Source organism: Eleutherodactylus coqui, chromosome 8 (assembly GCF_035609145.1).
Source record: "Eleutherodactylus coqui strain aEleCoq1 chromosome 8, aEleCoq1.hap1, whole genome shotgun sequence".
Taxonomy (NCBI): Eukaryota; Metazoa; Chordata; class Amphibia; order Anura; family Eleutherodactylidae; genus Eleutherodactylus; species Eleutherodactylus coqui.
The window spans coordinates 32,964,644-32,990,842 of NC_089844.1; the positions used below are offsets into that span (position 1 = coordinate 32,964,644).

General features: G+C 52.1%; 1 protein-coding gene across 2 annotated transcripts in view; it reads left to right on the forward strand.

Annotated features, from left to right (window-relative positions):
• Window positions 1-141: 141 nt before the first annotated feature.
• ORC2 (origin recognition complex subunit 2) overlaps window positions 142-26,199 on the forward strand; it is a 46,795-nt gene continuing 20,737 nt past the window's right edge. Inside the window, exons 1-9 of one of the 2 annotated variants that reach the window (XM_066575458.1) lie at window positions 142-213; window positions 6,971-7,072; window positions 14,362-14,511; window positions 14,599-14,685; window positions 16,559-16,651; window positions 16,753-16,781; window positions 18,224-18,281; window positions 20,184-20,338; window positions 20,571-20,669. In XM_066575458.1, the coding sequence (XP_066431555.1) occupies window positions 6,979-7,072; window positions 14,362-14,511; window positions 14,599-14,685; window positions 16,559-16,651; window positions 16,753-16,781; window positions 18,224-18,281; window positions 20,184-20,338; window positions 20,571-20,669 (765 nt within the window). In that variant the 5' untranslated portion in view covers window positions 142-213; window positions 6,971-6,978. The remainder of the gene's footprint in view (window positions 214-6,970; window positions 7,073-14,361; window positions 14,512-14,598; window positions 14,686-16,558; window positions 16,652-16,752; window positions 16,782-18,223; window positions 18,282-20,183; window positions 20,339-20,570; window positions 20,670-26,199) is intronic. The other variant, XM_066575459.1, reaches the window with a different exon arrangement.

Sequence of the window (26,199 nt, forward strand, 5' to 3'; positions counted from 1 at the left end):
CTTCTTCCGCTACGTGCTACCTGATTGGTTCGTGCCGTCTCCTCCGGTTTGATAAGGCTTCTTTTCTATTGGCGCACATGTTCCTAAGTATTTGATGATTGGTTGCTGTAATGTTACCTGATATCTGATTGGCCGAGCTTTGTTGGCTTGTATAACAGTGTGACAGCTGGCGGGAGACGGGAGACAGCGGGAGCGGAAACAGCGGAGGAGGAGGTAGTAGAGGCTGCTGGATACTTGGGTGCTGTAGGAGCTTCCCGGATTCTAGTAATTTGTAACAACCTGAGTGCAGCCAGTCTTGTTTCGTGGATCTAATATGTGTCCCTGCGCGGGTGCAGCAGAGCTGAATGTGTCCCTGCGCGGGTGCAGCAGAGCTGAATGTGTCCCTGCGCGGGTGCAGCAAAACGGAATGTGTCCCTGCGCAGCTGCAGCAAAGCGGAATGTGTCCCTGCGCGGGTGCAGCAAAGCGGAATGTTCCCCCTGCATGGGTGCAGCAGAGCGGAGTGTCCCCCCCCCCCTGCATGGGTGCAGCAGAGCGGAGTGTCCCCCCCCCCTGCATGGGTGCAGCAGAGCGGAGTGTCCCCCCCCCCTGCATGGGCGCAGCAGAGCGGAGTGTCCCCCCCCCTGCATGGGCGCAGCAGAGCGGAGTGTCCCCCCCCCCTGCATGGGCGCAGCAGAGCGGAGTGTCCCCCCCCCCTGCATGGGTGCAGCAGAGCGGAGTGTCCCCCCCCCCTGCATGGGTGCAGCAGAGCGGAGTGTCCCCCCCCCCCTGCATGGGTGCAGCAGAGCGGAGTGTCCCCCCCCCCTGCATGGGTGCAGCAGAGCGGAGTGTCCCCCCCCCCTGCATGGGTGCAGCAGAGCAGAGTGTCCCCCCCCCCTGCATGGGTGCAGCAGAGCGGAGTGTCCCCCCCCCTGCATGGGTGCAGCAGAGCGGAGTGTCCCCCCCCCTGCATGGGTGCAGCAGAGCGGAGTGTCCCCCCCCTGCATGGGTGCAGCAGAGCGGAGTGTCCCCCCCTGCATGGGTGCAGCAGAGCGGAGTGTCCCCCCCTGCATGGGTGCAGCAGAGCGGAGTGTCCCCCCCCCCTGCATGGGTGCAGCAGAGCGGAGTGTCCCCCCCCTGCATGGGTGCAGCAGAGCGGAGTGTCCCCCCCCCCTGCATGGGTGCAGCAGAGCGGAGTGTCCCCCCCCCCTGCATGGGTGCAGCAGAGCGGAGTGTCCCCCCCCTGCATGGGTGCAGCAGAGCGGAGTGTCCCCCCCTGCATGGGTGCAGCAGAGCGGAGTGTCCCCCCCCTGCATGGGTGCAGCAGAGCGGAGTGTCCCCCCCTGCGCGGGTGCAGCAGAGCGGAGTGTCCCCCCCCTGCATGGGCGCAGCAGAGCGGAGTGTCCCCCCCCCTGCATGGGTGCAGCAGAGCGGAGTGTCCCCCCCCCCCTGCATGGGTGCAGCAGAGCGGAGTGTCCCCCCCCCTGCATGGGTGCAGCAGAGCGGAGTGTCCCCCCCCCCTGCATGGGTGCAGCAGAGCGGAGTGTCCCCCCCCCCTGCATGGGTGCAGCAGAGCGGAGTGTCCCCCCCCCTGCATGGGTGCAGCAGAGCGGAGTGTCCCCCCCCCCTGCATGGGTGCAGCAGAGCGGAGTGTCCCCCCCCCTGCATGGGTGCAGCAGAGCGGAGTGTCCCCCCCCTGCATGGGTGCAGCAGAGCGGAGTGTCCCCCCCCTGCATGGGTGCAGCAGAGCGGAGTGTCCCCCCCCTGCATGGGTGCAGCAGAGCGGAGTGTCCCCCCCCCTGCATGGGTGCAGCAGAGCGGAGTGTCCCCCCCTGCATGGGTGCAGCAGAGCGGAGTGTCCCCCCCCGCATGGGTGCAGCAGAGCGGAGTGTCCCCCCCCGCATGGGTGCAGCAGAGCGGAGTGTCCCCCCCCTGCATGGGTGCAGCAGAGCGGAGTGTCCCCCCCCTGCATGGGTGCAGCAGAGCGGAGTGTCCCCCCCCCTGCATGGGTGCAGCAGAGCGGAGTGTCCCCCCCCCTGCATGGGTGCAGCAGAGCGGAGTGTCCCCCCCTGCATGGGTGCAGCAGAGCGGAGTGTCCCCACCCCCTGCGCGGGTGCAGCAGAGCGGAGTGTCCCCACCCCCTGCGCGGGTGCAGCAGAGCGGAGTGTCCCCACCCCCTGCGCGGGTGCAGCAGAGCGGAGTGTCCCCACCCCCTGCGCGGGTGCAGCAGAGCGGAGTGTCCCCACCCCCTGCGCGGGTGCAGCAGAGCGGAGTGTCCCCACCCCCTGCGCGGGTGCAGCAGAGCGGAGTGTCCCCACCCCCTGCGCGGGTGCAGCAGAGCGGAGTGTCCCCACCCCCTGCGCGGGTGCAGCAGAGCGGAGTGTCCCCACCCCCTGCGCGGGTGCAGCAGAGCGGAGTGTCCCCACCCCCTGCGCGGGTGCAGCAGAGCGGAGTGTCCCCACCCCCTGCGCGGGTGCAGCAGAGCGGAGTGTCCCCACCCCCTGCGCGGGTGCAGCAGAGCGGAGTGTCCCCACCCCCTGCGCGGGTGCAGCAGAGCGGAGTGTCCCCCCTGCGCGGGTGCAGCAGAGCGGAGTGTCCCCCCCTGCGCGGGTGCAGCAGAGCGGAGTGTCCCCCCCCTGCGCGGGTGCAGCAGAGCGGAGTGTCCCCCCCCTGCGCGGGTGCAGCAGAGCGGAGTGTCCCCCCCCTGCGCGGGTGCAGCAGAGCGGAGTGTCCCCCCCCCTGCGCGGGTGCAGCAGAGCGGAGTGTCCCCCCCCCTGCGCGGGTGCAGCAGAGCGGAGTGTCCCCCCCCCCTGCGCGGGTGCAGCAGAGCGGAGTGTCCCCCCCCCCTGCGCGGGTGCAGCAGAGCGGAGTGTCCCCCCCCCCCTGCGCGGGTGCAGCAGAGCGGAGTGTCCCCCCCCCCTGCGCGGGTGCAGCAGAGCGGAGTGTCCCCCCCCCCTGCGCGGTTGCAGCAGAGCGGAGTGTCCCCCCCTGCGCGGTTGCAGCAGAGCGGAGTGTGTCCCCCCCCCTGCGCGGTTGCAGCAGAGCGGAGTGTCCCCCCCCTGCGCGGGTGCAGCAGAGCGGAGTGTGTCCCCCCCCCTGCGCGGGTGCAGCAGAGCGGAGTGTCCCCCCCCCTGCGCGGGTGCAGCAGAGCGGAGTGTCCCCCCCCCCTGCGCGGGTGCAGCAGAGCGGAGTGTCCCCCCCCCCTGCGCGGGTGCAGCAGAGCGGAGTGTGTGTCCCCTGCGCGGGTGCAGCAGAGCGGAGTGTGTGTCCCCCCCCCCCCTGCGCGGGTGCAGCAGGGCGGAGTGTCCCCCCCCCCCCTGCGCGGGTGCAGCAGAGCGGAGTGTCCCCCCCTGCGCGGGTGCAGCAGAGCGGAGTGTCCCCCCCCTGCGCGGGTGCAGCAGAGCGGAGTGTCCCCCCCCCCCCTGCGCGGGTGCAGCAGAGCGGAGTGTCCCCCCCCCCTGCGCGGGTGCAGCAGAGCGGAGTGTCCCCCCCCTGCGCGGTTGCAGCAGAGCGGAGTGTGTCCCCCCCCCTGCGCGGTTGCAGCAGAGCGGAGTGTCCCCCCCCCCCTGCGCGGGTGCAGCAGAGCGGAGTGTCCCCCCCCCCCCTGCGCGGGTGCAGCAGAGCGGAGTGTCCCCCCCCCCCTGCGCGGGTGCAGCAGAGCGGAGTGTCCCCCCCCCTGCGCGGGTGCAGCAGAGCGGAGTGTGTGTCCCCTGCGCGGGTGCAGCAGAGCGGAGTGTGTGTCCCCCCCCCCCTGCGCGGGTGCAGCAGGGCGGAGTGTCCCCCCCCCTGCGCGGGTGCAGCAGGGCGGAGTGTCCCCCCCCCTGCGCGGGTGCAGCAGGGCGGAGTGTCCCCCCCCCTGCGCGGGTGCAGCAGGGCGGAGTGTCCCCCCCCTGCGCGGGTGCAGCAGGGCGGAGTGTCCCCCCCCCTGCGCGGGTGCAGCAGGGCGGAGTGTCCCCCCCCCTGCGCGGGTGCAGCAGAGCGGAGTGTCCCCCCCCCTGCGCGGGTGCAGCAGAGCGGAGTGTCCCCCCCCCTGCGCGGGTGCAGCAGAGCGGAGTGTCCCCCCCCCCTGCGCGGGTGCAGCAGAGCGGAGTGTGTCCCCCCCCTGCGCGGGTGCAGCAGAGCGGAGTGTCCCCCCCCTGCGCGGGTGCAGCAGAGCGGAGTGTCCCCCCCCCCCCCGCGCGGGTGCAGCAGAGCGGAGTGTCCCCCCCCCCGCGCGGGTGCAGCAGAGCGGAGTGTCCCCCCCCCTGCGCGGGTGCAGCAGAGCGGAGTGTCCCCCCCCCTGCGCGGGTGCAGCAGAGCGGAGTGTCCCCCCCCTGCGCGGGTGCAGCAGAGCGGAGTGTCCCCCCCCCTGCGCGGTTGCAGCAGAGCGGAGTGTCCCCCCCCTGCGCGGGTGCAGCAGAGCGGAGTGTGTCCCCCCCCCCTGCGCGGGTGCAGCAGAGCGGAGTGTGTCCCCCCCCCCTGCGCGGGTGCAGCAGAGCGGAGTGTGTCCCCCCCCCTGCGCGGGTGCAGCAGAGCGGAGTGTGTCCCCCCCCCCCCTGCGCGGGTGCAGCAGAGCGGAGTGTCCCCCCCCCTGCGCGGGTGCAGCAGAGCGGAGTGTGTGTCCCCCCCCCTGCGCGGGTGCAGCAGAGCGGAGTGTCCCCCCCCCTGCGCGGGTGCAGCAGAGCGGAGTGTCCCCCCCCTGCGCGGGTGCAGCAGAGCGGAGTGTCCCCCCCCTGCGCGGGTGCAGCAGAGCGGAGTGTCCCCCCCCCCCTGCGCGGGTGCAGCAGAGCGGAGTGTCCCCCCCCCTGCGCGGGTGCAGCAGAGCGGAGTGTCCCCCCCCCTGCGCGGGTGCAGCAGAGCGGAGTGTCCCCCCCCCTGCGCGGGTGCAGCAGAGCGGAGTGTCCCCCCCCCCTGCGCGGGTGCAGCAGAGCGGAGTGTTCCCCCCCCCCTGCGCGGGTGCAGCAGAGCGGAGTGTCCCCCCCCCCCTGCGCGGGTGCAGCAGAGCGGAGTGTCCCCCCCCCTGCGCGGGTGCAGCAGAGCGGAGTGTCCCCCCCCCCCTGCGCGGGTGCAGCAGAGCGGAGTGTCCCCCCCCCCCTGCGCGGGTGCAGCAGAGCGGAGTGTTCCCCCCCCCCCCTGCGCGGGTGCAGCAGAGCGGAGTGTTCCCCCCCCCTGCGCGGGTGCAGCAGAGCGGAGTGTCCCCCCCCCTGCGCGGGTGCAGCAGAGCGGAGTGTCCCCCCCCTGCGCGGGTGCAGCAGAGCGGAGTGTCCCCCCCCCCCCTGCGCGGGTGCAGCAGAGCGGAGTGTCCCCCCCCCCCCTGCGCGGGTGCAGCAGAGCGGAGTGTCCCCCCCCCCTGCGTGGCTGCAGCAGAGCGGAGTGTCCCCCCCCCTGCGTGGCTGCAGCAGAGCGGAGTGTGTCCCCCCCCTGCGCGGCTGCAGCAGAGCGGAGTGTCCCCCCCCCCTGCGCGGCTGCAGCAGAGCGGAGTGTCCCCCCCCCCTGCGCGGCTGCAGCAGAGCGGAGTGTCCCCCCCCCCTGCGCGGCTGCAGCAGAGCGGAGTGTCCCCCCCCCTGCGCGGCTGCAGCAGAGCGGAGTGTCCCCCCCCCCTGCGCGGCTGCAGCAGAGCGGAGTGTCCCCCCCCCCCCCCCTGCGCGGCTGCAGCAGAGCGGAATGTGCCCCCTGCGCGGGTGCAGTAGAGCGGAATGTGCCCCTGCACTGTAGTTAGTTGCTCTCTTTACTGGCAGTAGTACTATGAAAACCACTGATAACTGAGCTCTGCTACATCTGAGTTGTAGTGGATGTGGAGCATGTCCGCAACTCATCTAGTTAGTCATTTCTTTCTACATGGCCGCAGTGCTACATCTGGCCACAGCCTGATGATGGCAGTAGTGTTGTGTCTGTGCTATCGTAGTGATCTCAGTGCTGTGATATCTCTTCCGTAGTGACAGCTGTTGTAAGTTGTTATGGTACGTCCGCCAAGATCCGTGTTTGGATCCGTTGTGGATCTGCAGCAGGTTGACAACTTCATTTGAACTGAAGGGGTTAAATCTGCTGCAGAATCTGCCCTGTCAGTGGGTAGAATCTGCATGCAGAACTTCAAAGCAGAAACTAAAAATTAATGACCGGTAACGTCTTGATGCAGAAATGAGAATCTCCACATCGCAGTTCTGCACGTGGATTTCGCCAATTGATGGGTAAATGCTCACGCGGATCTGCGTGAAAAAAACGCTTAAAAATGACGCACATTTTGATGTTGATTTTAGAGGCAGATTTCACGAAGAATTCTGCGGTGCATTCCGCCGCGGGAACATTTCCCCAGCAAGTCGGGTGGTGACAACACTGTTCCTCGAAGCGCTTGCTTAAATACGCGCAAGAATCGCACTAGTGAAAATGGTTTTGTCTTCTTGCTTTTTGTGGGCGTGTTTAAGCCCTGTGGTTGCGTTCACGTCGGTGATCTATATTGTTGTTTTTCTTTCACCTTTTGCAATTTCTGACCGATTCCGAGGTAGACAGAACTCATGCGGAAAAAAAATAGTCCATTTTTTTGAATGGGTTAATTCCCGAAGGTGAGAAAATCCATGTGAGTTTTGTGCGTTGCGTGACGCAATGCGATGCAAGTAGCCCCTGGGAATGTCCGGTGCGACTTGTTCTCGCCCTGTGAAAGCAACCTCGGCCCGATGGTCTTGAGTTAGAAAAATCGCTGCATGTCCCTTTTTTGTGTGACTCTTAAGGAATTTCCCATTATTCTCTATGGGAGTGTGTTTATAAAAAAAAACAAAAAACAAAAAAAAAACCCGCTGCATCCCAGACACGTGCCATGCGACTGCCATGCGTTTGTTACTATGGGAACCGGCACAGCAATATTGGCCACACCGTGAACGGGATTCCTAGTTGTCCTGCTTTCTAGGACTGCTTCTACCCTCATTGTTTCTATCATTCCTTGATCTTCGGTGTTCGTCACGTTTTTCCTGCATCTATGATTTGGCGCTTGTGGTTTAGCGGACGCTGTTTCTGTTACAGAGCGAGAAATGAGTTACGATGCTGAAAACAGGAGCAGGACCCCGCTGGTGCAGTTTGTGCCGGATGAAGACGTCTTGGAACACATCACCGATAAATCCGAAGGTGGGTCAGCGAGCCGAGCGGGGGGATGGGGCCACACAGTGTGCCTTAGAGGGTTTAAATGGGAGGGGCGCGTTTTTGTCCCGTTATGTGGCCGTGAAAATCAGAACCGAATGACTATTAATTTCAATGGTTTCGTTTTCACTACGGGGATTGTCGCATGTTAACCCTTTCCAATCCACTGTCTGACGTCTGAAGACATTCTGATTGAAGGCTGTACAAATCTTTCAAATGAATGAATATGAACTATAATGATTCAGTCAAAACAAGCGCCAAAGATTGAATGACTGAATGACTCTGCCCTTTCACTTGGCGAATATGAAACCCTGAAGGAGAAATGAAGGATCCTTACTGAACGAGTCAACGATGAATCTGCGGTCTAAACAGGCTGCACGAGAGCGACCGAACTAGTGATGACATCACCAATTCATTCGCTCATGCACGCGGGATCGCTGCGTGAAAAAGGGAGCATTTGGCCTCCTCTATTGGAATTTTAGGGTGAACCGTCATCAGAGTGCCATAAACAAAGTTCTCATGCTTGTAGTATAGGCCATGGGGTGCCGTCTCGTACTCGCCCTGTTCCTGCGGTGTCGCTGGTGAAGTTGGCGCTCAACCCGCATGACTCTTATCAGAAGGTTTATTTCTAAAAAAAAAAAAGAAATAGCCATTTTTCCAAGTGTTTTGGCGCTCTAGTCCCAGCCGCCCCGCGACCTTCATCATTCACATGACCGCCCCTCCACCGCTGTAGCTCTTTAGAAGCAGAGTAGGTTTTCTTTTGTTTGTTTTTCTTTAATTCTGCAAAGTCTTGACCACCCATTTAGAATTGGCGCTGGTTTTTGACTCTGCAGTATTAGGATATACTTACATGTTGTGGAAATGCTGCAGATTTCCCTCATTGGTGAATTCCGTAACAATCTGCAGCATTTCTGCAAAAGATAGTAAAAATCCGCATCTGCTGGGCGGATTTTAACCCGAAATCAGCTGCGCTGCAGCATCTGCTTTCAGGAGGTGCCGCACTCACCGTCACCTCCAAAGTCTTTGCATTCTCGGGGCTTACTTCATCGGACACCCGGCGGCCTCTAGTGATTGCAGCACCGCTGGTCAGGTGATGTGTAAGTGATTAGCGGCGCTGTGCTTATTAGAGGCTGCCCGGTGAGGGAATCGCTGAGGGCACGAAGACTTTGGTGGTGAGGGAGAGCGCGGTATCTTCTGAAATAAGCAGCAAAGATTTCGCTGATTTAGGCCAGCTTCACACGGGCGATAAAATTGTGCCATGCGAGAGTAAGTGAAAGCGCAGAATTATGAAAGCCGCGCTTTTCTTTTTTTTTTATAATCAATGTTTATTTGAATTTTTTAACAAAATATACTTACAGTACAGTACATCACAGGGGAGGTCTAGGCTCCGTAAACACCGGGCTAGACGGCCACAAAGCATATGCACAAACAAGTTATCGAAACATTTCAAGCCGACTCTGAGCTGTCAATTTAAAAGTGATCCAGTGCGGTGCTCGAGAGCTGTGGAGGTGTTCTCAACTATGATACGAGAAGCTGCGTATATTGACCTCCTCTGCCTGTTAACAAATTGAAAAACTAACAAATACAAAAAAGAACAGGGGGAGGGTAAGGGGGAGAGGGTGGAAAGCACGGGGGGGGGGGGGGGGGGGTTAGAAGGGGGGGAAGGGAGGGAAAGGGGATAAAGAGCCAGTCCACTCAAACCTCGGGTTTCCACACCACTGCTCTCCAGGGGGACCATGTATCAATAAATTTTTAATGTGTGCCCTTGGTCCAGCTCGATAACTCCTCTAAATTAGCGAGGAGGTTCACTCTGTCCCTCCATAGTTCAATGGAAGGGGGATTTTTCTGTTTCCACAAAGTGGGGATTAGAGCCTTAGCTGTATCGATAAGTAAAGCAACCAATTTGTGCTTAAGGGGATGAAAGGCAGGGGTCGGCCTCCACAGGAGAACCACCTCAGGGGAGAGCACTAGACCCGGTAGGAGCTGTTTTAGGATCCCCTCTAGCTTCCTCCAAAAGGGGGTGATGCGGGAGCACTCCCACCAGATGTGAAGGTATGAGCCAGTATCCAACTCGCATCTCCAGCAACGATCCTGATCAAGTAGTTTGTGATCCGCTAGCCATTGTGGGGTTCTATACCACCTTGCCAGGAGTTTATAATGCGCTTCCTGGGAGGTGACACATGGAGAGAGTCCAAAAGCTGTCTTCAGAATGAGTTTAGTCTCGCTAGGAGATAGGGAAATCCCGAGCTCCTTTTCCCATGAGACAAGGCGGGCAGGTTTCGTCTCCCGCGGGGGAGCAATAAAGTGTTTGCGAATGTAAGACACTTTTCTGGGAGCTGGGCTAGGTCCTTTCAGCGCCATCTCAAATGGAGTAGGTGGTCTGATATCTTTATGTCGTTTTAGGAATCCATTTATGATTTTTAACAGGTGAGTGGATAAGAGGAATGGAAGTGCGCGGTTAGGAAGAACATCTTCCAGGGTAGATAACGGGGCCTGATGCGCTATAGAGATCACGTCCTGAAAGTTTTTGTCCCCTAGGATCTTCCATATTTTAACTGAACAGGGATCTAATGGAACGGCCATATATCTATACAGTGCAGACAGCGGAGTATATGGGGAGGGGCTAGGAGCTAGAGTTCCCCCCAGCGCTGTCCTGATACATATATATTACTCCTCGTCTGAATGGCGTGCCTCACAGGTGAAGCTGAGGGATTTCTGGAGCAAGATGGAGACCCCTTTTGAGGCGGATGAAGAATGTGAGTTGTGGAATGCGAGTGGATATTGCTTACTTGGGAGAGCCAGGCATCTATCGCCCCTGAAGTGGGTCTCCTGCAGAAAGACCACGCCCAAGCTGTACCTCCTTAGTAGGAGAGCTACGTGATGCCTCTTTTGAGGAGTATTCAAGCCGTTGACGGTGAGTGTCGTGACACGTAGAAAATCATCCATGTCTCGACCTTGGGGATGGTGGATATTTCTTCTCTTTACAGGGGAGGAAAGAAACAGATATTACACAGCGGAATTAAGCTTATCCTATGGAGTCGGACTCTCCTCTCCTCCAGAGGAGGTGTAGAGTGAGCTGATATGAAGTTTAGGTAAGTTAGAGGTGGAGTAGGGAAAAGGAGGGAGGCAGGGGGGTTTACGGTAAGGAAAGGTTAAAGACAGACAGCAGTTACGTTCACGCAACCGGAAAAAGTTAGCATCCCCGAGTCCAAAAACGTTGGGCTCAGTGCTAAGTGGGAGCGAGTCGTCTGTGCTCTAAAATAGAGGACAGAGGACTATGTGATCAGCCTGACCAGATCAGCGCTCACTCGATCCTATAATTAGAAAAACAAATGTATGTAACAGCCACGGAGAGAGAATACCCTCTCTGGGGGGAACATGGTAGAACAACAATCAGAATAATATCACTGCTAGCGAACAGCCATTGAGATAAAGCAGAAGGGGCCGTGTCCCCTTAGGGATCGTTGATGGTAAATGGATCCCCTGGGGGGAGTCTAAAAGGGGAATAGTACAAACTTAATAAAAATCCTTTTCACGGCTTTTTGGATAAAGCCTGTAGGGGAAACCTACGGGCTACCAGACAGGAAAAAGAAAAAAGGAGTCACCACAGACTCAGGTTTCAGAAATAGCCACAGAGTCCTTAGCTTTTTTCTTCTTCCCATTCGGGGATTTCAAGTTACCTGCCACTTGCCAGGCCTCCGGAGGGGTCAGCTTCGGTAGTTTCGGGAACTCCGGAAGGGGGAGCCAGCATGGTACTTCAATAGGGTCCATCTCCAAATGTTCCCAACAGTTGTGGAGGTCCTCCGGAGAACGGACCATGAGTCTGCGGTTCTTATAGAAGATGCTAATGCCAAAAGGAAAAAGCCAGGCGTAGCGTATATCTCTTGCCCTTAGCGCTTCTAGAAGAGGGCGTAGGATACGTCTCTTCGCAAGAGTAGCCGGCGAGAGATCCTGGAAGATCTGTATGTGGGAGCCCCCATAATTGAGGTCTTTACATAATCTTGCTGCTTTTAGTATAGCAGAAGTGTCCTGAAATGATAGCAATTTGCAGACAACATCACGCGGCGGGTCTGTCGGGGGAGGTGACGGTCTGAGAGCTCTATGGACCCGCTCCACGGTTATTGAAACTGCTCTTTCTGCTCCCAGGAGCTGTTCAAAAATTTCAGCAGTAACCTTACGGAGGGATTCCGCAGCCCAGGATTCTGGGAGGCCCTTAAGACGTAAATTACACCTCCTATTACAGTTTTCCAAATCTTCCTGGAGGATAAGAGCACGATTCAGGTGCTCATGTTGCTCTTTGAGTATGCTGGCAACGGCTAGGGCATGGGAGGTGATGGAGGCAGAAGCAGTTTCCAAACCTTCTATTCTACGTCCCATATGTTTAAAGTCCTCCTTTATTTCTGCTAAATCTGCTATAATGGGGGTCAGGGCATTCATAATTAGCTCCTTCATGAAGCCTTTTGACACAATTTCTGTGTCCTCCTCGTCTGAAGAGAGCTCTCCCTCCCCCTCCTTACTGTAGTTAGATGCAGCTCCCTGAGCCGGCGCCATCTTGGAGGACAGGAGCGGGGAGCGGGAGCTCCGTTCTTTAAGGTACCGCTGCATGCCAGTCTGGTTTTTAGATATTTTAGGCATGCAGGGTTGTGTCCCCCCCCCCCCCCCCCCCCTCTGTCCTTCGCTATTCTTCTCATCTCAGCGGCTGTAAGTGATGCTGGAAGACCTCTGTGAGCGCTGTACTGTGGGAGCTCCGGTCTCAAGCGGCCATGTTGCTCCGCGGTCAGGCTCCGCCCCCCAAAGCCGTGCTTTTCAATGGTTTCCGTCACATTTGCGATGTTTCACTTATGCGATGTTGCATGAAAAAAAAATTGTGAGATGCCCTTTCTTCCTATTTTTATTTTTTTTTTAGTTTTTGTTTCCCTATGGAGCCTACATTTATCACATTGCAACGCACAAACTTGTGATTTTTGTGCGATGCGTTTTTAATATTGGAAGGTCCTATTGTCTTTCTCGTGAGACAATCATTGACGCTCAGACATCCCATGAGCAAAATTGCGATATTATGATCGCCCGTGTGAAACTACCCTTAGGGTCCCTGTCTACGGGCGTTGCGGTATCCCGCCGGGAGCCGCCGCCCGGGAGCAGGAGTCGGCACGCTGTTTTCCGCAGGTCAGCCTATCTGACAGGCTGACAGCGGAGAATCGGGGCAATTCGCAGCATGCTGCAAATTGTCGTCCGCGAGCGGAGCAATTATGATAATAGCATTATATAATGGAATATATGCAACCTGCCTCACTATATAAACTGACTAATCTCAGCAAACCTTCATTAATCGGTATCTACTGTGTGATACATTTTCTCATATAGATTAAAGCAGTGCTTTCGATACTAGGGTCCAAATCCTCTGTAATAGTCAAAGGGGTTGTCCATCATCAGGGCATCGCTGATGCATATCCAACACGCATCCATTGGGCAGAATGCCAGTAAATCTGTATGTGACATTGACGCTCCTGATCAGCTAAAACCTTGTCTTTGTGCATTAACCGCTACGAGAAGCTTGCTGAAGACTGATGCTATTGAATGTGGAAGAAGTCTGTTAGTACTAAGCCGCATCCAGAGACGATCCAAGGATCCGGATATCTGTGGCGGTGGATATGGCATCCTGGAGAATACGAGAGTTATGACGTTAACAGACGACTCCAGATCTACTACCAAAATAAAATGCATAAATTAATACCGTATATACCGGCGTATAAGACGACTTTTGAACCCCGAAAAATCTGCTCTGCAGTCGGGGGTCGTCTTATGCGCCGGTAATACAAAAAAAAAAAAAGTGTAAAAAAAAAAAATTTTATTACTCACCTGCCACGGCGTTCTGTCGCGCTCCGGCAGGATGTCGCTCGCTCCGGCAGGCTGTCGCTCGCTCCTCGTCCCCGCCGCAGCATAGCTTTCTGAATGCGGGGCTTGAAATCCCCGCTTCCAGAAAGCTAATACACACGCCGGCAGCCATGACAGCATTGAATGGCTGTGATTGGCTAAAGCACACGTGGCTTCAGCCAATCACACTATTCAATGACATCATTGAATGGCTGTGATTGGCTGAAGGCGCACGTGTTAGCAATCACACCCATTCAATGATGTCATTTCAAGCCCCACATTCAGAAAGCTATGCGTGGGAGGTGAGTAATAAAATTTTTTTTTTTTTCTCCACTGAATACCGGCGTATAAGGTGACAGTTGGGGGGTCGTCTTATACGCCCCGTCGCCTTATACGCCGGTATATACGGTAGGTTAATGTGGACTTGTGGCATTAATCTGTTGGGGGAGTTGTGAGGGGCGAGCGGCCGGCACAGGTCTTCTTGCTAATTGCGTCTAAAGAAATTAATAGGAATTTGCTGGAAGAATCTACATTTTCTGCTCTGTTCTCTTCTCACCGCCTAGTGATCGGCCTGCACTAAATGTCTATGGCTGGCTTAGGAACAACAATTTCTCATTTCTTAAATGGATTCCCTATAGAGTATGACTAATTTAAATAGAGACTTGGCAGACAGACTATAATGATGTGACAGCATGAATGCTGGGTGCCAAGGCTAGAGATGAGACTGCTAGATGGACAGATCAGTTTATGGCAGGAAGATCCTACAGAAATACTCCATTATTAGATGCCCCGTAGTACATGTATATAATGACTCTGTCTAAACCGTATGACTAACGCCCCTTTTACATGCAAAGATGATTGCTCAAAATTTGTTTAAAAGATAGGCTGGTTGACAGTTTGAGCGATTATTTTGCGTAACCTGCAATGGGCACCAATGCCCATTAGTAGCTTATTAGCTTCGCTTGCACAAAAATGAGCCTCTGTTCACTGTATGCAGATAACAGCAGGTGGCCTGCTATGCAGATAGCAGGCCACCTGCTGTTATCTGCATACAGTGAACAGAGGCTCATTTTTGTGCAATTGAAGCTAATACAGCCCCTTTCTTCTGCTGAGCGACTGCAGCTGAATACACTATCAGCGCTCCCGTGGAAAATCACAGCATGCAGTCCCTGCTATTAGCTCTCTGGCGAACAATGGATTTTAAACTCACTAAAAATCATCGTTCGGCTGAACAGCAAACAATGGTAGGATTTACACACAACGATTATCGCTCAAAAGACATTGTTTGAGCGAATTTTGAGCGAGAATCGTTGTGTGTAAATGGGGCTATAGAGTAATAGATGCTATGCTAAGACTTCTAAAATCTTTCATCCATTTTCTGTAAGTTGTGACTTTCATTTCAGGCATCCAGCTTAGAAAGAGCACCAGCGCCCAGCGCATAAATAACGTGAAGAGCTTGACCAAGAATCGGAATGAACATCATGCAGATGATGACACTCTGGAGGTTTGGAAGGAAAAGGATTATGTGGATGTTTTGGGAACCGATGCTGGAGGTACGTTACAGGAATGTTAGGAAGCGATGGTGTTTTCTCTTCTGCGCCATGGCATTCTGAAATATGACCTCTTGTTTCTGACTGCAGACATCTTGCAGGATGCGCCCGGGACTGGCGGTGGTGATGTGTATTCTTTCCAGACGGTAAAGCGCTCCAACAGGATGGCACAGCTTGGTAACCCACTATATAACTTTCATAAATGTTAACAGCTCCCCACCCCCCCAAGGTGTACACGCACTGCCCTTTAAATAATGAAGGCGACGACCTGGGTTTCGTACAACTTCACCAATTTGTCTTTAAAGGGGTTGTCCATCATTAGAAAAATGTAACTGCCTTCTTTCAAACACAGCACTACCCTTGTCTATAAGGTTGTTGTGTGGTATTGCAGCTTAGCTTTGTTGAGGCGAATGGAAGCTGAGCTGCAATACCAGACACAACCCACGGAGAAGAGTGGAGCTGTGTTTGAAAGAAAGCAGTTATGTTTTTCTAACTCTTGACATCTCCTTTAGTCCGCCTTCACACGGGCTACGAAATCATCGCCACAAAACGCATGTATGTGAAGCCCATGGTTTACAACGGTTCTTTCACATGAGAGCAGCCACGGGCTTCACATATAAGTTTTATAGCGATTATTTCGTAGCCCACGTGAAACAGGCCTAAGGCTAACTTCACAAGGGTGAGCGCGATTATGGGGCTGGGAATCCCGCCCCCATATCGCGCTCTCCACCATGTAAAAACCCAGTGGATACGAGGCGTTTTCATGGGAAAACAGCCTCGCATCACTTTGGGGATGCAGGGAACCTCCGCTGCGACTGTCACAGCCACGGCAGAGGATCGCCAAGTTTCTCCCATTGATTTCAATTGGGTCGGCGCTGCTGTCGCTGGCTCCCTCAAAAACGATGGTGCTGCAATGCGAGATCTCGCAGCCAGATAGGACATGCTGCGATTTGTTTCCTGCATCGCATCGTGGTGTCGTGCAGGAAAAGATCGCTCAGGTGTATGAACCAATTCAAATGAATGTGGCCCAAATTTGTGCATCTCAGAATTGCCAAATCTCACGTTATTTTTATCGCCCCTGTGAAGCCGGCCTTAAATAGTTTCTCCTTGTTATTTTCAAATGCACTCTTGCAGGGTGTAAACACCACTCTTCCGCATACAGTAAGTTTAAGGCAGCGTGCACATGTGTCTTTTAGGGCCACTATTAGAGAAAATAGGACCCAGAGCAAAAATAAAAGCAGGGAAAACTCACAATTTTTAGTCAATCTGGCTTTCTCCTTATACTGTGTTTTCCCGAAAATAAGACCCTGTCTTATATTAATTTTTGCCCCAAAAGAGGCACGGGGTCTTCTTTTCGGGAGGGGTCTTATACTTACCTAGCAGACGCCATCTGGGTTCTTCCTGCTGGTCCCACAGTTCTGGGCCAGGCTTGCTTGCAGTTCTCAGCGCCAACAGAATATCGCTGAGATGAAGTGCTGTGATTGGTTCGTCGAGCTGAGCTGCGGCGCTCAAGAACCAATCAAAACAATCGCTTGCTTCGAACTATGTTCTGCTGGTGCTGAGAACTGCAAGCAAACCTGCCCAGAACTGTGGAGACCCGCAGGAGGGAGCCAGACAGCGCCTACTAGGTAAGTATTGTTTTTTTTTCACGTTGTGTGGGTAGGGCTTATATTTCAAGTCCCCCTCCCTTTCTCCCTGAAAATCAGAGTCAGGCTTATTTTCAGGTTAGGTCTTACTTTTAGGGGAAACACTGTAACTGTGCAAGCCATACCTCATTATAAGGATTACTGAGGCCTTCTATCCAGAGGGCTTATAATACACAAGTACTGTCCAAATCCTAGAGCCGAGTATAACTACTCGTTTTTCAGTCACAGAATCTCTGCCAGCACCTGCTGTCTGTTTCAAACTTTCTGTAGTATAGGAAGTTCTGGCAGAAGTACGGCACTAGTTCGTCGGACCTCCCTTGACCTGATATTTTTTGTGAGGGTAGGCCTTCAAAAGTATTTGTGAAGTCCCACAAAACTTATTTAATGAGTTTATTCCTTTGCAGCTGTTGAACTGGCCCGAACCCCTGGCAAGACTGTGACGTTCTCCACAAGGGATGGTCTTGAGGAAGCGGTTAGTCCTCCCGCAAGCAACAAGAGTATGTCACTCCATATTAATTATTGCACGAGAGGAGATGGCTTGCAGACTGGTCAGCAGATTGCATCAATGAGTAATCTTCTTCTTTTCCTTATTTCACAGAGCAGTCCACTAATAAAACTCCTTCTAAGGTAAGCAGATGTGCTGCCCTATCCAAATCATCCAGAATCCTAAGAAGTCGTTAAGTTCTATTTACACTTTTATTAAAGTATAGCTCCAGTTTGCCTATCCATTTTCTATGTGGTAATTGGTACTAATTAAAGGGAAACGTGCCACCAGGTTCATGCTGCCCAACGCAAGGGCACCATGAACCCCGGAACGGGTATTTACACTGAACTCATGTATGCTGTATTAAATGCTGTGATGTTTCAGAATAAATTATACTTTTTGAATAAATCTTCAAACTGAGCTCCAGGTCATGGGGGTGAGTCCATGCCATCCTCTCCCTGCCTGAATCATCTAGAGTGACAGCTCTATCCCTGTTTGTGTAGGGAGGGAACTGTAACTCCGGATCAGCTCCTCTCCTAGCTCACCCCTGACTGCACACCAGGAAGTCTTGCTGTCCGTGGTACAATGCAGGGAGAAGGCGCCTGCTGTCCACCAATGACCGGGGAGGGCGCCTGGAGGAAGCACCGCTTGCTAAACTGTGGGTCAAAGTCTTTGCAGGCTTCAGTCACTGTTGAACAATGAGAAACATTCCTTTTACAGCCCCAGTAATTGGGCAAGAGAGCTAGTGTACTGGGGGTGGGGGGTAAATAATTGATCCTTTATTAAAACCAATTATCGCCTGTTTGAGGAGAGTTGGGTGGGCAATGAGACTGCACAATGTTGTTAGGGGAGCGGGCATCTGAGACTGGCCCTATGGGGAAATCTGAGGTTTGGGTCCTTTACAGGCATCGAACGTAGCCAGATACCTGGAACATACGAAAGAAGATGTGGGTGTCTGGTGTGCCCCGTGGAGCATTGGAAGCCTTGAGGACACAGTCCTTCAGAGGCATCTATGACATGCTGTTACTACATGGGCCACTAAGGGGTGCAATGTTATTACTGAGGCCACTGAGAGACACCTAATTACAACTGGGGCCACTAAGGGGGGCGCTATCACTATAGAGGCTACTAGAATAATGGAGATAAAATCATGCGTTGTGATAGGATATGCATCTAGCCGCACACCTTGATCATAACCCCTTTTTGCCGTGTAGTAAAAACAATTTCCCAGGGGTGCCCTGAGGCTCAAAAGTTTGGGAAACTCTGCTCTAAATGATGCAGGTGGGGAGCGTCCGGTGGCCTGCCACCCCATTGACTCGGAGCTCCATTGAGAGTGAATCTGAAGTAAGTATATTGTGAAACGCTGTACATCCCCAGCCTGGGTTTATCCTGCTCTTGCTTTAGGCATCATGAACCTGGTGACAGGTTCCCTTTAACTTTGCTGATGTGCTGCTTGTGATAGGACCTATGAACAGGAGGGTGATGCCATCTTGGCACAATCCCTTTTAATACTGAGTCTTCCATGACCTTGTTTTATGATCATTCTTTTATATTCATTGCATTCTGTTGGTATTTTTTTGATAAGGGTAAGAAACCTGAGTTTGTTTCCACTACTCCCCACAGACTGAGGAAGAGGCTCTCAGGTATAGTATACGGTTTCATAATATTTCTTTTACTTGCTCCTTGTGCACCAGTGTCGGCATTTATTAACCCGTTCCCACTGCAGGGCGTAAGTTTACGTCCTGGCAGCCTGGTACTTCCCGCTACAGGACGTAAACTTACGTCCTGGAGATAGCGCGGGATCACATATGATCCCGCGTTATCCCGCAGCGGGTGCCGTCTGTCAGTCACAACCGGCGTCCCGCTGCAACAGCGGTGGGGCATCGGAGATGCGCCCCCCGCTGTTAACCCCTTCCGTGCCGCGATCTAAGTAGATCGCGGCAGGGAAAGAGTTCACAGAGGGAGCGGACTCCCTCTGTGTCTCCGGCCGGCTCTTGCGATAACATCGCGAGAGCCCGGCCTGTCACCATGGTAACAGGACACCAGACACTGGCGTCCTGTATTGCCAATGCCTATGATCGCTGTATAAGCGATAAGGCATGGCATGCCTTATGATAGCGAACATCAGGCCAGTGGTTAAAGTGCCTCAGGGACACAAACAGTAAAAAAAACCAAAGATTTAAAAAAATGAATTAAAAAAAATGTAAAAAAAAAGTAAAAAAAAACATTTTTTTTATGCTTTTTCTCAGATTAGCATTAAAAAAGGTAAAAAAAAAAAACCCCACATATTTGGTATTGACGCGTCTGTAACGACACGTACAATAAGTTGCACATGCTTTTGACTGTGCACGGAAAAAAACGCTAAAAAAATATGTACCCCAAAATGGTACCAATAAAACCTATAGCTCGTCTCGCAAAAAATAAGCCCTCATAGAGCTCTGTACATCGAAAAATAAAAAAGTTACAGGACTTTGAATGCAGCAATTTAGAATAGAAAAAAGATTTCCAAAAAAAGGGTTTTTATTGCAGAAAAATGGGAAAACCTAAAAAAAATGTAAGAATTTTGGTATCGTTGTAACTGTACCGGTCATTTATGCTGCATGATTAACGCTGTAAAAAAAAAATAAAACAATCTATGGCAGAATTGATGCGTTTTCTCTCCCTGTTATCATAAAAAAAAAAGTTTTACGATATAGTCTATGTACCCAAAAGTGGCACCGATAAAAACTACAGTTCGCCACGCAAAAAACAAGCCCTCATACGGCCGCGTCGACGGAAAAATAAAAAAGTTATGACTTTTGATAAACGGAGAAGAAAATCCGCCAAAACTTGTTGCGTCCTTAAGCCCAAAATAGGCCATGTCATGAAGGGGTTAAATTAGATAGCATAAATTCTCCACTTTTGATAAAGCTAATGTCCGCCTCTGCTAGTAAATCATTTTGTCCAAAATCTGGATGATGATGAATGCATATTTTGTTTATGTTAAAGTAGAAGGTAAATAATTTAATAGTGTCCCTCAGTACAGCACAACTGCAAAGTGTAGTTGAAACGAACCAACTCCTTCATGGGTAGTATGACGGGGTTTTTTTTTTAACTTTTTTTTTCTCGTTCTTGCACAGCAGGCATTTGGGGCTGTTATGTAATAGTTTGTCCATGTAATATCCTGCTATTTAACATTTTACATCTGTAGATGTGTAGATTTTGCGATGCTTTAACCCTTTCCAATCCACTGTCTGATGTCTGAAGACATTATGATTTAAGGCTGTATAGCTCCGATGTTGGAAGACATCCGTCGGGTTTCTCTTACTGTAGATTGCCAGCCTTTCTGCTGTTGGAGCCTATCCAACATGTCACCTCATGCAGTACTGGCTTTAGCCAGCATATAGCGCTGTTGTATAACGGCAGAAAGAGTAAGCCCCCTAGGAAAACCAGGATACACATTGGATTGAAAAGGGTTAATAGAGCTACAAATGCACAGACATTGAAATGGTAACATATTGTGACTGTTCCTTGTAAAAAGATTATTTAATATTTTCTATGTGCAGCAGCAGATCTGCGATCTGACAGTGAGAGCGACTACTCTGATGAAGATATGGATGATGGGCCAGCCACAGCTAAAACACCAAGCAAAGCGTCACAAATACAAAGTGAAGCCTCTCAGACTCCTGGTAAAACACCTTCCAAAAGAGGAAGCAAAAAAGTAAGGGCCTTTTTACTCCTGCGTTTTGTTATTTTTCCATCCGGACAACCAATATGGCTGCCGTCACCGCTCCCACAGAGGTTGTTGTACACTTTCCCAGATTCCTGTGTGTCAAAGGGTTTTTCAATGTATCTTTTCTTTTTTTTATAATTTTAATTCTTTTTTTTTTTTTTATATGGCACAAAATAAAGAAAATGCAGTGGCTTGACTGTCTACTTCTTGTCATTTACAGAGCAACTTGGTAGAAGAGTACTTTGAGGCCCACAGCAGTTCCAAGGTCCTGACGTCAGACAGAACATTACAGAAGTTACACACCCCAAAGTTAGACCAGGTATGAAGCAGGAATTCATGTAGCACTTGGCAAGAACACGAAAGATGACAAAATGCCCTATATATTTGTTTGTCAAAATCCCCAGTAGAACCTTTATGGCCGGGGTATTGGGTTTAGCGGATGTACATGTTAGAATTGGCCTTCCCAATGACTTTGTGCTTTGTTCAGAGTGATCTAGTTATCTGTCATCAATCGAATGGTTGACCACCATAGATTTTATAACTGGTTAAAAGGGTAGTCGTTCCCATCTATCCTACTACCTCCACTATCTTTCTTCCCTTTTTCTTCTTCTCACTAATCTTTCCTCAATTTTGGAGGTACTACTTGCCCTCTTCATTTGGGAGCAAATCGTTGTTTAGTGTTTGTCTCGTCTTCCCCCTTTTTTCCTTTTTTGCCCTTCCTCCACACCTTCCCAATAACATGGCACCAATAAAATTTAGTTCACTAAATATTAGGGGACTTAATGTTCCCCAGAAAAGATCACAGGTCCTATACCAGCTGCACAAGCAGAGGGTCCAAGTGGCACTATTTCAAGAGACACATTTTAAAGTGGGACATGTCCCTGCCATACGAGATAGGTACTACTCGCATTGGTTCCACAGCGCCAACCCCGACAGCCGTGCGGGTGGGGTCTCCATAGCGATACATAGGACCCTAGCTCACCACCTCATAGAAACTAAAATAGATCCTCAGGGACGATATGTCCTCATTAAAGTGAAAATAGGAACTACCAAAATCACAATCGCAAACTGGTACGCACCAAACCAACAGCAGGCAGTAGCTACCCAAGCCTTCTTGAAAGTAGTGGCGGAGTTTGCAGAGGGAGTCGTTGTGGCCGGAGGGGACTACAATATGACCTTAAACCCAGATATAGACTCCTCAGCGGGCAGGGGCAATGTTCCCCTCGGGCAACTACGGAGACGCTTAAAAACGCAATACATGCACTTCAACTGGTGGATATATGGCGTATCCTACATCCACAAGAGAAGGATTACACCTTTTCACATCCACATAATTCTTATAGTCGCATAGACTACTTTCTTCTGGGACACCATGCCCTGTCGTGGCAGCCTGAGGCAGCAATAGGGGATATGGTGTGGTCGGACCACGCTCCTGTATTCCTGACCCTAACCTTACCAGATCAAACAGACCGCCAGTGGACGTGGAGGTTGAATGACAACCTCCTGAAAGATAGCGTATGTGAAGCAGAAGTTAAAGAACAGATAGAGACGTTTCTTGTGACACACGCCGCAGACACCACTTCGGCTCCTATACAATGGGAGGCACTGAAGTGCGTCCTGAGGGGCACGCTAATAAAACATGGCTCTCGGCTTAAAAAATAAGGAGCCACTACGATTACCAAACTCCTAAAACAGATCCACACCCTAGAGTCGGCACACAAAAAAACCCTCTCATCGGATGCCCTGGCGGATCTGGTCCGGCTCAGGAAAGAGCTAAAATCAAAATTAGACCAGGCATATACCCACTTAAGAAACCAATACAAGCGCTTTCAATACGAATACTCCAATAAAGCGGGCAAACCCCTATCCTGTCTGATCCACCCGAGAGCTGCACAGACATTCATTCCGCGAATCAAAAATGCGACGGGCACCGACACATATAATCCTAGGAAATCCTGGATATATTCCAGAAATGCTACTCCCAGCTCTATAATCTTAAGGGGCAATTCGCGGACATGAATCAAACTCTATTAAAAGACCGAATCTCCAAATATGTACCAGAGACAGCCCTACCGGTAATAAACTCAGACTCCAGAGACGCGATGGAAGGGGATATCACGGTAGAGGAGATAGAGGAGGTCATCAAAAGTACCCCAGCAGGGAAAAGCCCAGGGCCTGATGGCTTCACCCCCGCCTTCTACAAATTTCTTAGACAGCAGCTTGCCCCTTTTCTGTCCAGGGCTTTCTCCGCGGTCTCTCAGGAGTCCTCTTTCCCGCAACAGGCCCTTGAGGCACACATAAGCGTAATCCCAAAACCAGGAAAAGACCCCACAGTTTCCACTAACTATAGGCCGATCTCACTGATCAACGTGGACATAAAAATCTATGCCAAGGTCCTGGCCAACAGGCTTTCTCCGCATCTCCCGAACATTATACACACGGACCAGGAAGGCTTCGTCAGAGGGAGAGAAGCCAGAGACAATGTAATAAAAACCCTACTTCTTGTGGATAAGGCCCGAGATGGCGCTAATCCAATGTGTCTGTTGTTGGTAGATGCGGAGAAGGCCTCCGATAGGGTTCACTGGGAGTTTCTAGAGGCAACCCTCAAGCAGATAGAGTTGGGTCCTAAATTTTTGTACAGAACACTTGCTCTATACACTTGCCCCACGGCCAGGGTTAGGATAAATGGCACACTATCCTCCCCCTTACATATCAGGAATGGTACCAGGCAGGGCTGCCCCCTGTCCCCCCTTTTGTACGTCTTAGTGATGGAGCATCTAGCGACGGCAATCAGAAATAACCCGAACATCAGCGGACTGAAAGTGGGAGGGACCCAGTATAAAGCGGCCTTATACGCTGATGATGTACTGCTATACGTTACACAACCACGAATTACTCTGCCCTCCTTGATTTAGGAATTTGAAAAATTTGGTCACCTATCCAACTTTAAAATTAATTACGGCAAAACTGAAGCTCTAAATATATGCTTGGGCCCAGAAACAAAAAAACACATAACAGAACACTTTCCCTTTAAATGGCAACAAGAGGCTATAAAATACTTAGGAATACACATTCCATCGGACCACTCTAAACTGTTCTCCATGAACTACTCTACCCTACTGGACCGCACTCTAAAAGTCCTCTCCGCCTATTCCACCAGAGTCTTGTCATGGTTTGGGAGGATACAAACCATTAAAATGGACGTCCTACCCCGATTCTTATACATTTTTCAAACCATCCCAATTACGGTACCCCAAACATTCTTTAACAAACTGAAGTCGGCACTGATCAGATTCGTTTGGGGCGGACAGAGACCACGAGTTAGCATGCGCACTTTATCGTACCCCAAATCTAAAGAAGGACATGGTTTACCCGACTTTAAGAACTACCATACGGCGGCGATTCTTACACACCTGCTAGACTGGCACTATCACACCGACAATAAACAATGGATAGCACTGGAACAAACAGACTGTACAGTCCCTCTGAGGCTACTCCCATGGGTGAAAAAAGAAGACAGGGCCCAATCTGTAGGTTCAAACTACTTCCTAAGGGGTACACTTAGATCATGGGACGTACAAATACGTCAACAGATACTGTCCAGAGAAAATAGCCCTTTGACGCCATTATTTAATAACCCAGCTTTCCCACCGGGGAGGGAGCGAGAACGCTATTTGGGTTGGGAGAATCAGGAGGACACCAGGGTCCAGCAGGTCCTAGGTGGGCAACCAATCCCTTCTCTGCAGGAACTCAAACACCTATTCGGAGATATCCGCATCTCCTGGCTCGAGTATTTTCAGTTACGTTGCTTCCTTTTGCCTTGGGAGGGAAGCGGCACCCCGGGCCTGGAATTGACCCCCTTCGAGAGGTTGTTCGAGTTGCGGTCCCCTCCGGAGCACGTACTATCACAAATATACGGCCTTTTGATGCATGAGCTTAGTTGCACAAGCCCGGGTTTCAAGTGGGCTTGGGAGCAGGAGTTAGGGGAGGAAATCACGCAGAGCGACTGGCAAAAATCATTTATTTTCACACACAAACTAACCATGGCATGCGCTGCCCAGGAGAAAGGGTACAAGGTGTTGGCTAGATGGTACAGATACCCGACGCGACTACATGCGATATTCCTCTCGGTGTCGGACATGTGTTGGTGCTGTGGGACTGATAGAGGCACTCTGTTACATGTCTGGTGGGGTTGCGATAAATTACGGCCCTTCTGGAACAGGGTGTTTGCCACATATAACTCAATGTGCAGAAAATTAATTAGCAATACGCCGCAGATAGCTCTCCTCTCCATCCTGCCGGGCCCCATTAGTGCGCAAAAGGGAGATCTGCTCCGCTTCTGTATTGCAGCAGCCAGAGCAGTCATCCCTCGCCACTGGTGAACCACACAAGTTCCCTCAATGAGGGAATGGCAGCAAGAAATGTCATACCTTAACCATATGGAGGAGTTATGTGCGGAGCACTCACGAGAGCCCGAAAAACAAAGGAGAAATACAGAAAGACCTGGCAGCCCTGGATTATGTTTGAATCTTCAACAGAGTTTACCAGCCTGTTTTACTAGAGTCACTCACGAGCCCTGTACGGGACACATGCTCCTTGGAGTTAGGGACCGGAAAAGAAGACGCTCAAGGTGCCCCCCTTTTTTTGTTTTGTCTGTGTAAATGTGAGTAGTATGTTATTGTTGAAGTGTCTTGTTTTTCTGACATATCTGTGTAATTCGTTCAGATTGCTTCCATATCTTTTCTCTTTTTTTCCCTTTTTCCTTCTTCTCTCTTCCTTTTCTCTCTTTCTGCTTCTCTCCTTACAATTTATATAATGGAAATCCCGTTCATTAGAACACTTACTATGACGTAGACCCCATCCCTATGTTCAGTCAGTACGCGGTGATGTAGTAAAAGAATAGTTGATTGGTCCCCAGGCCCCCTCCCCCCAATCAAGGGTTAGACAAATTGACTGTTATCTTAGTGTTCACAAGAAGACATGCCTAAGCGTGACTACCCACTTGGGTTTCTTCTCCCTGCGAAATTCGCAGATTTTTTTTTCCTGCAGGGGTCTATGGGACTTGTAATGTTATAATCGAGATCGTGCAAAAACGCAATTTACCGCGCTTTCGCGGTAAATTGCGATTTTGCGCGATCGCGATTTTAACATTACAAGTCCCATAGACCCCAGCAGGAAAAAAATGCTGCGAATTTCGCAGGGAAAAAAAAACTCCAGTGGGTAGTCACCCTAATTGTTATACGATGTGAACTGAAGGCCCTGCGAGACCTTTTTCCATTCTTTGTTTTTGTTCCTTCTTTCTTCTACTTTTATTACTTCTTTCTAATGGTTGTAAAATATTTTGGAAAATCGAATAAAAAGAGATTAAACATAACTGGTTAAAGTAGGTTAGGCATTTTCTGTATATGCTATTTCCTAACATGCTGCTTCCTTTTTTTTTTTTTTTTAACTCGTTTTGAGAATAACAGAACATATCAAATTCTATTACTTAGTGGCGACCTGAGTGCAACGTGGTTCAAGTCTACAAATCAGTTACAATTACTGAAAACAATATAGACTGTATGGCCGCCTGCAGACGGCCCGGTCGGACCCGGCTGCGAGAATTCTCGCAGCAGGACCCGACCCGAGCGCCTGCAGTAAGAAAACGTGGAACTCATCCGCTCCCGCAGCTCCGACTCTTTCATGTGCCGGCAGCCGGCGCATGCGCAGAACGGAGCCGGCAGCTGGGCAGTGACGTTTCTGTGCGGGGCTCTGCGAGCCCCGAACAGGAATAGAGCATGCCGCTGTTTGTTTTCTGTATGGGATTTCACACAGACAAACCACGGCTGTCTGCCTAGGATTGCGTATTG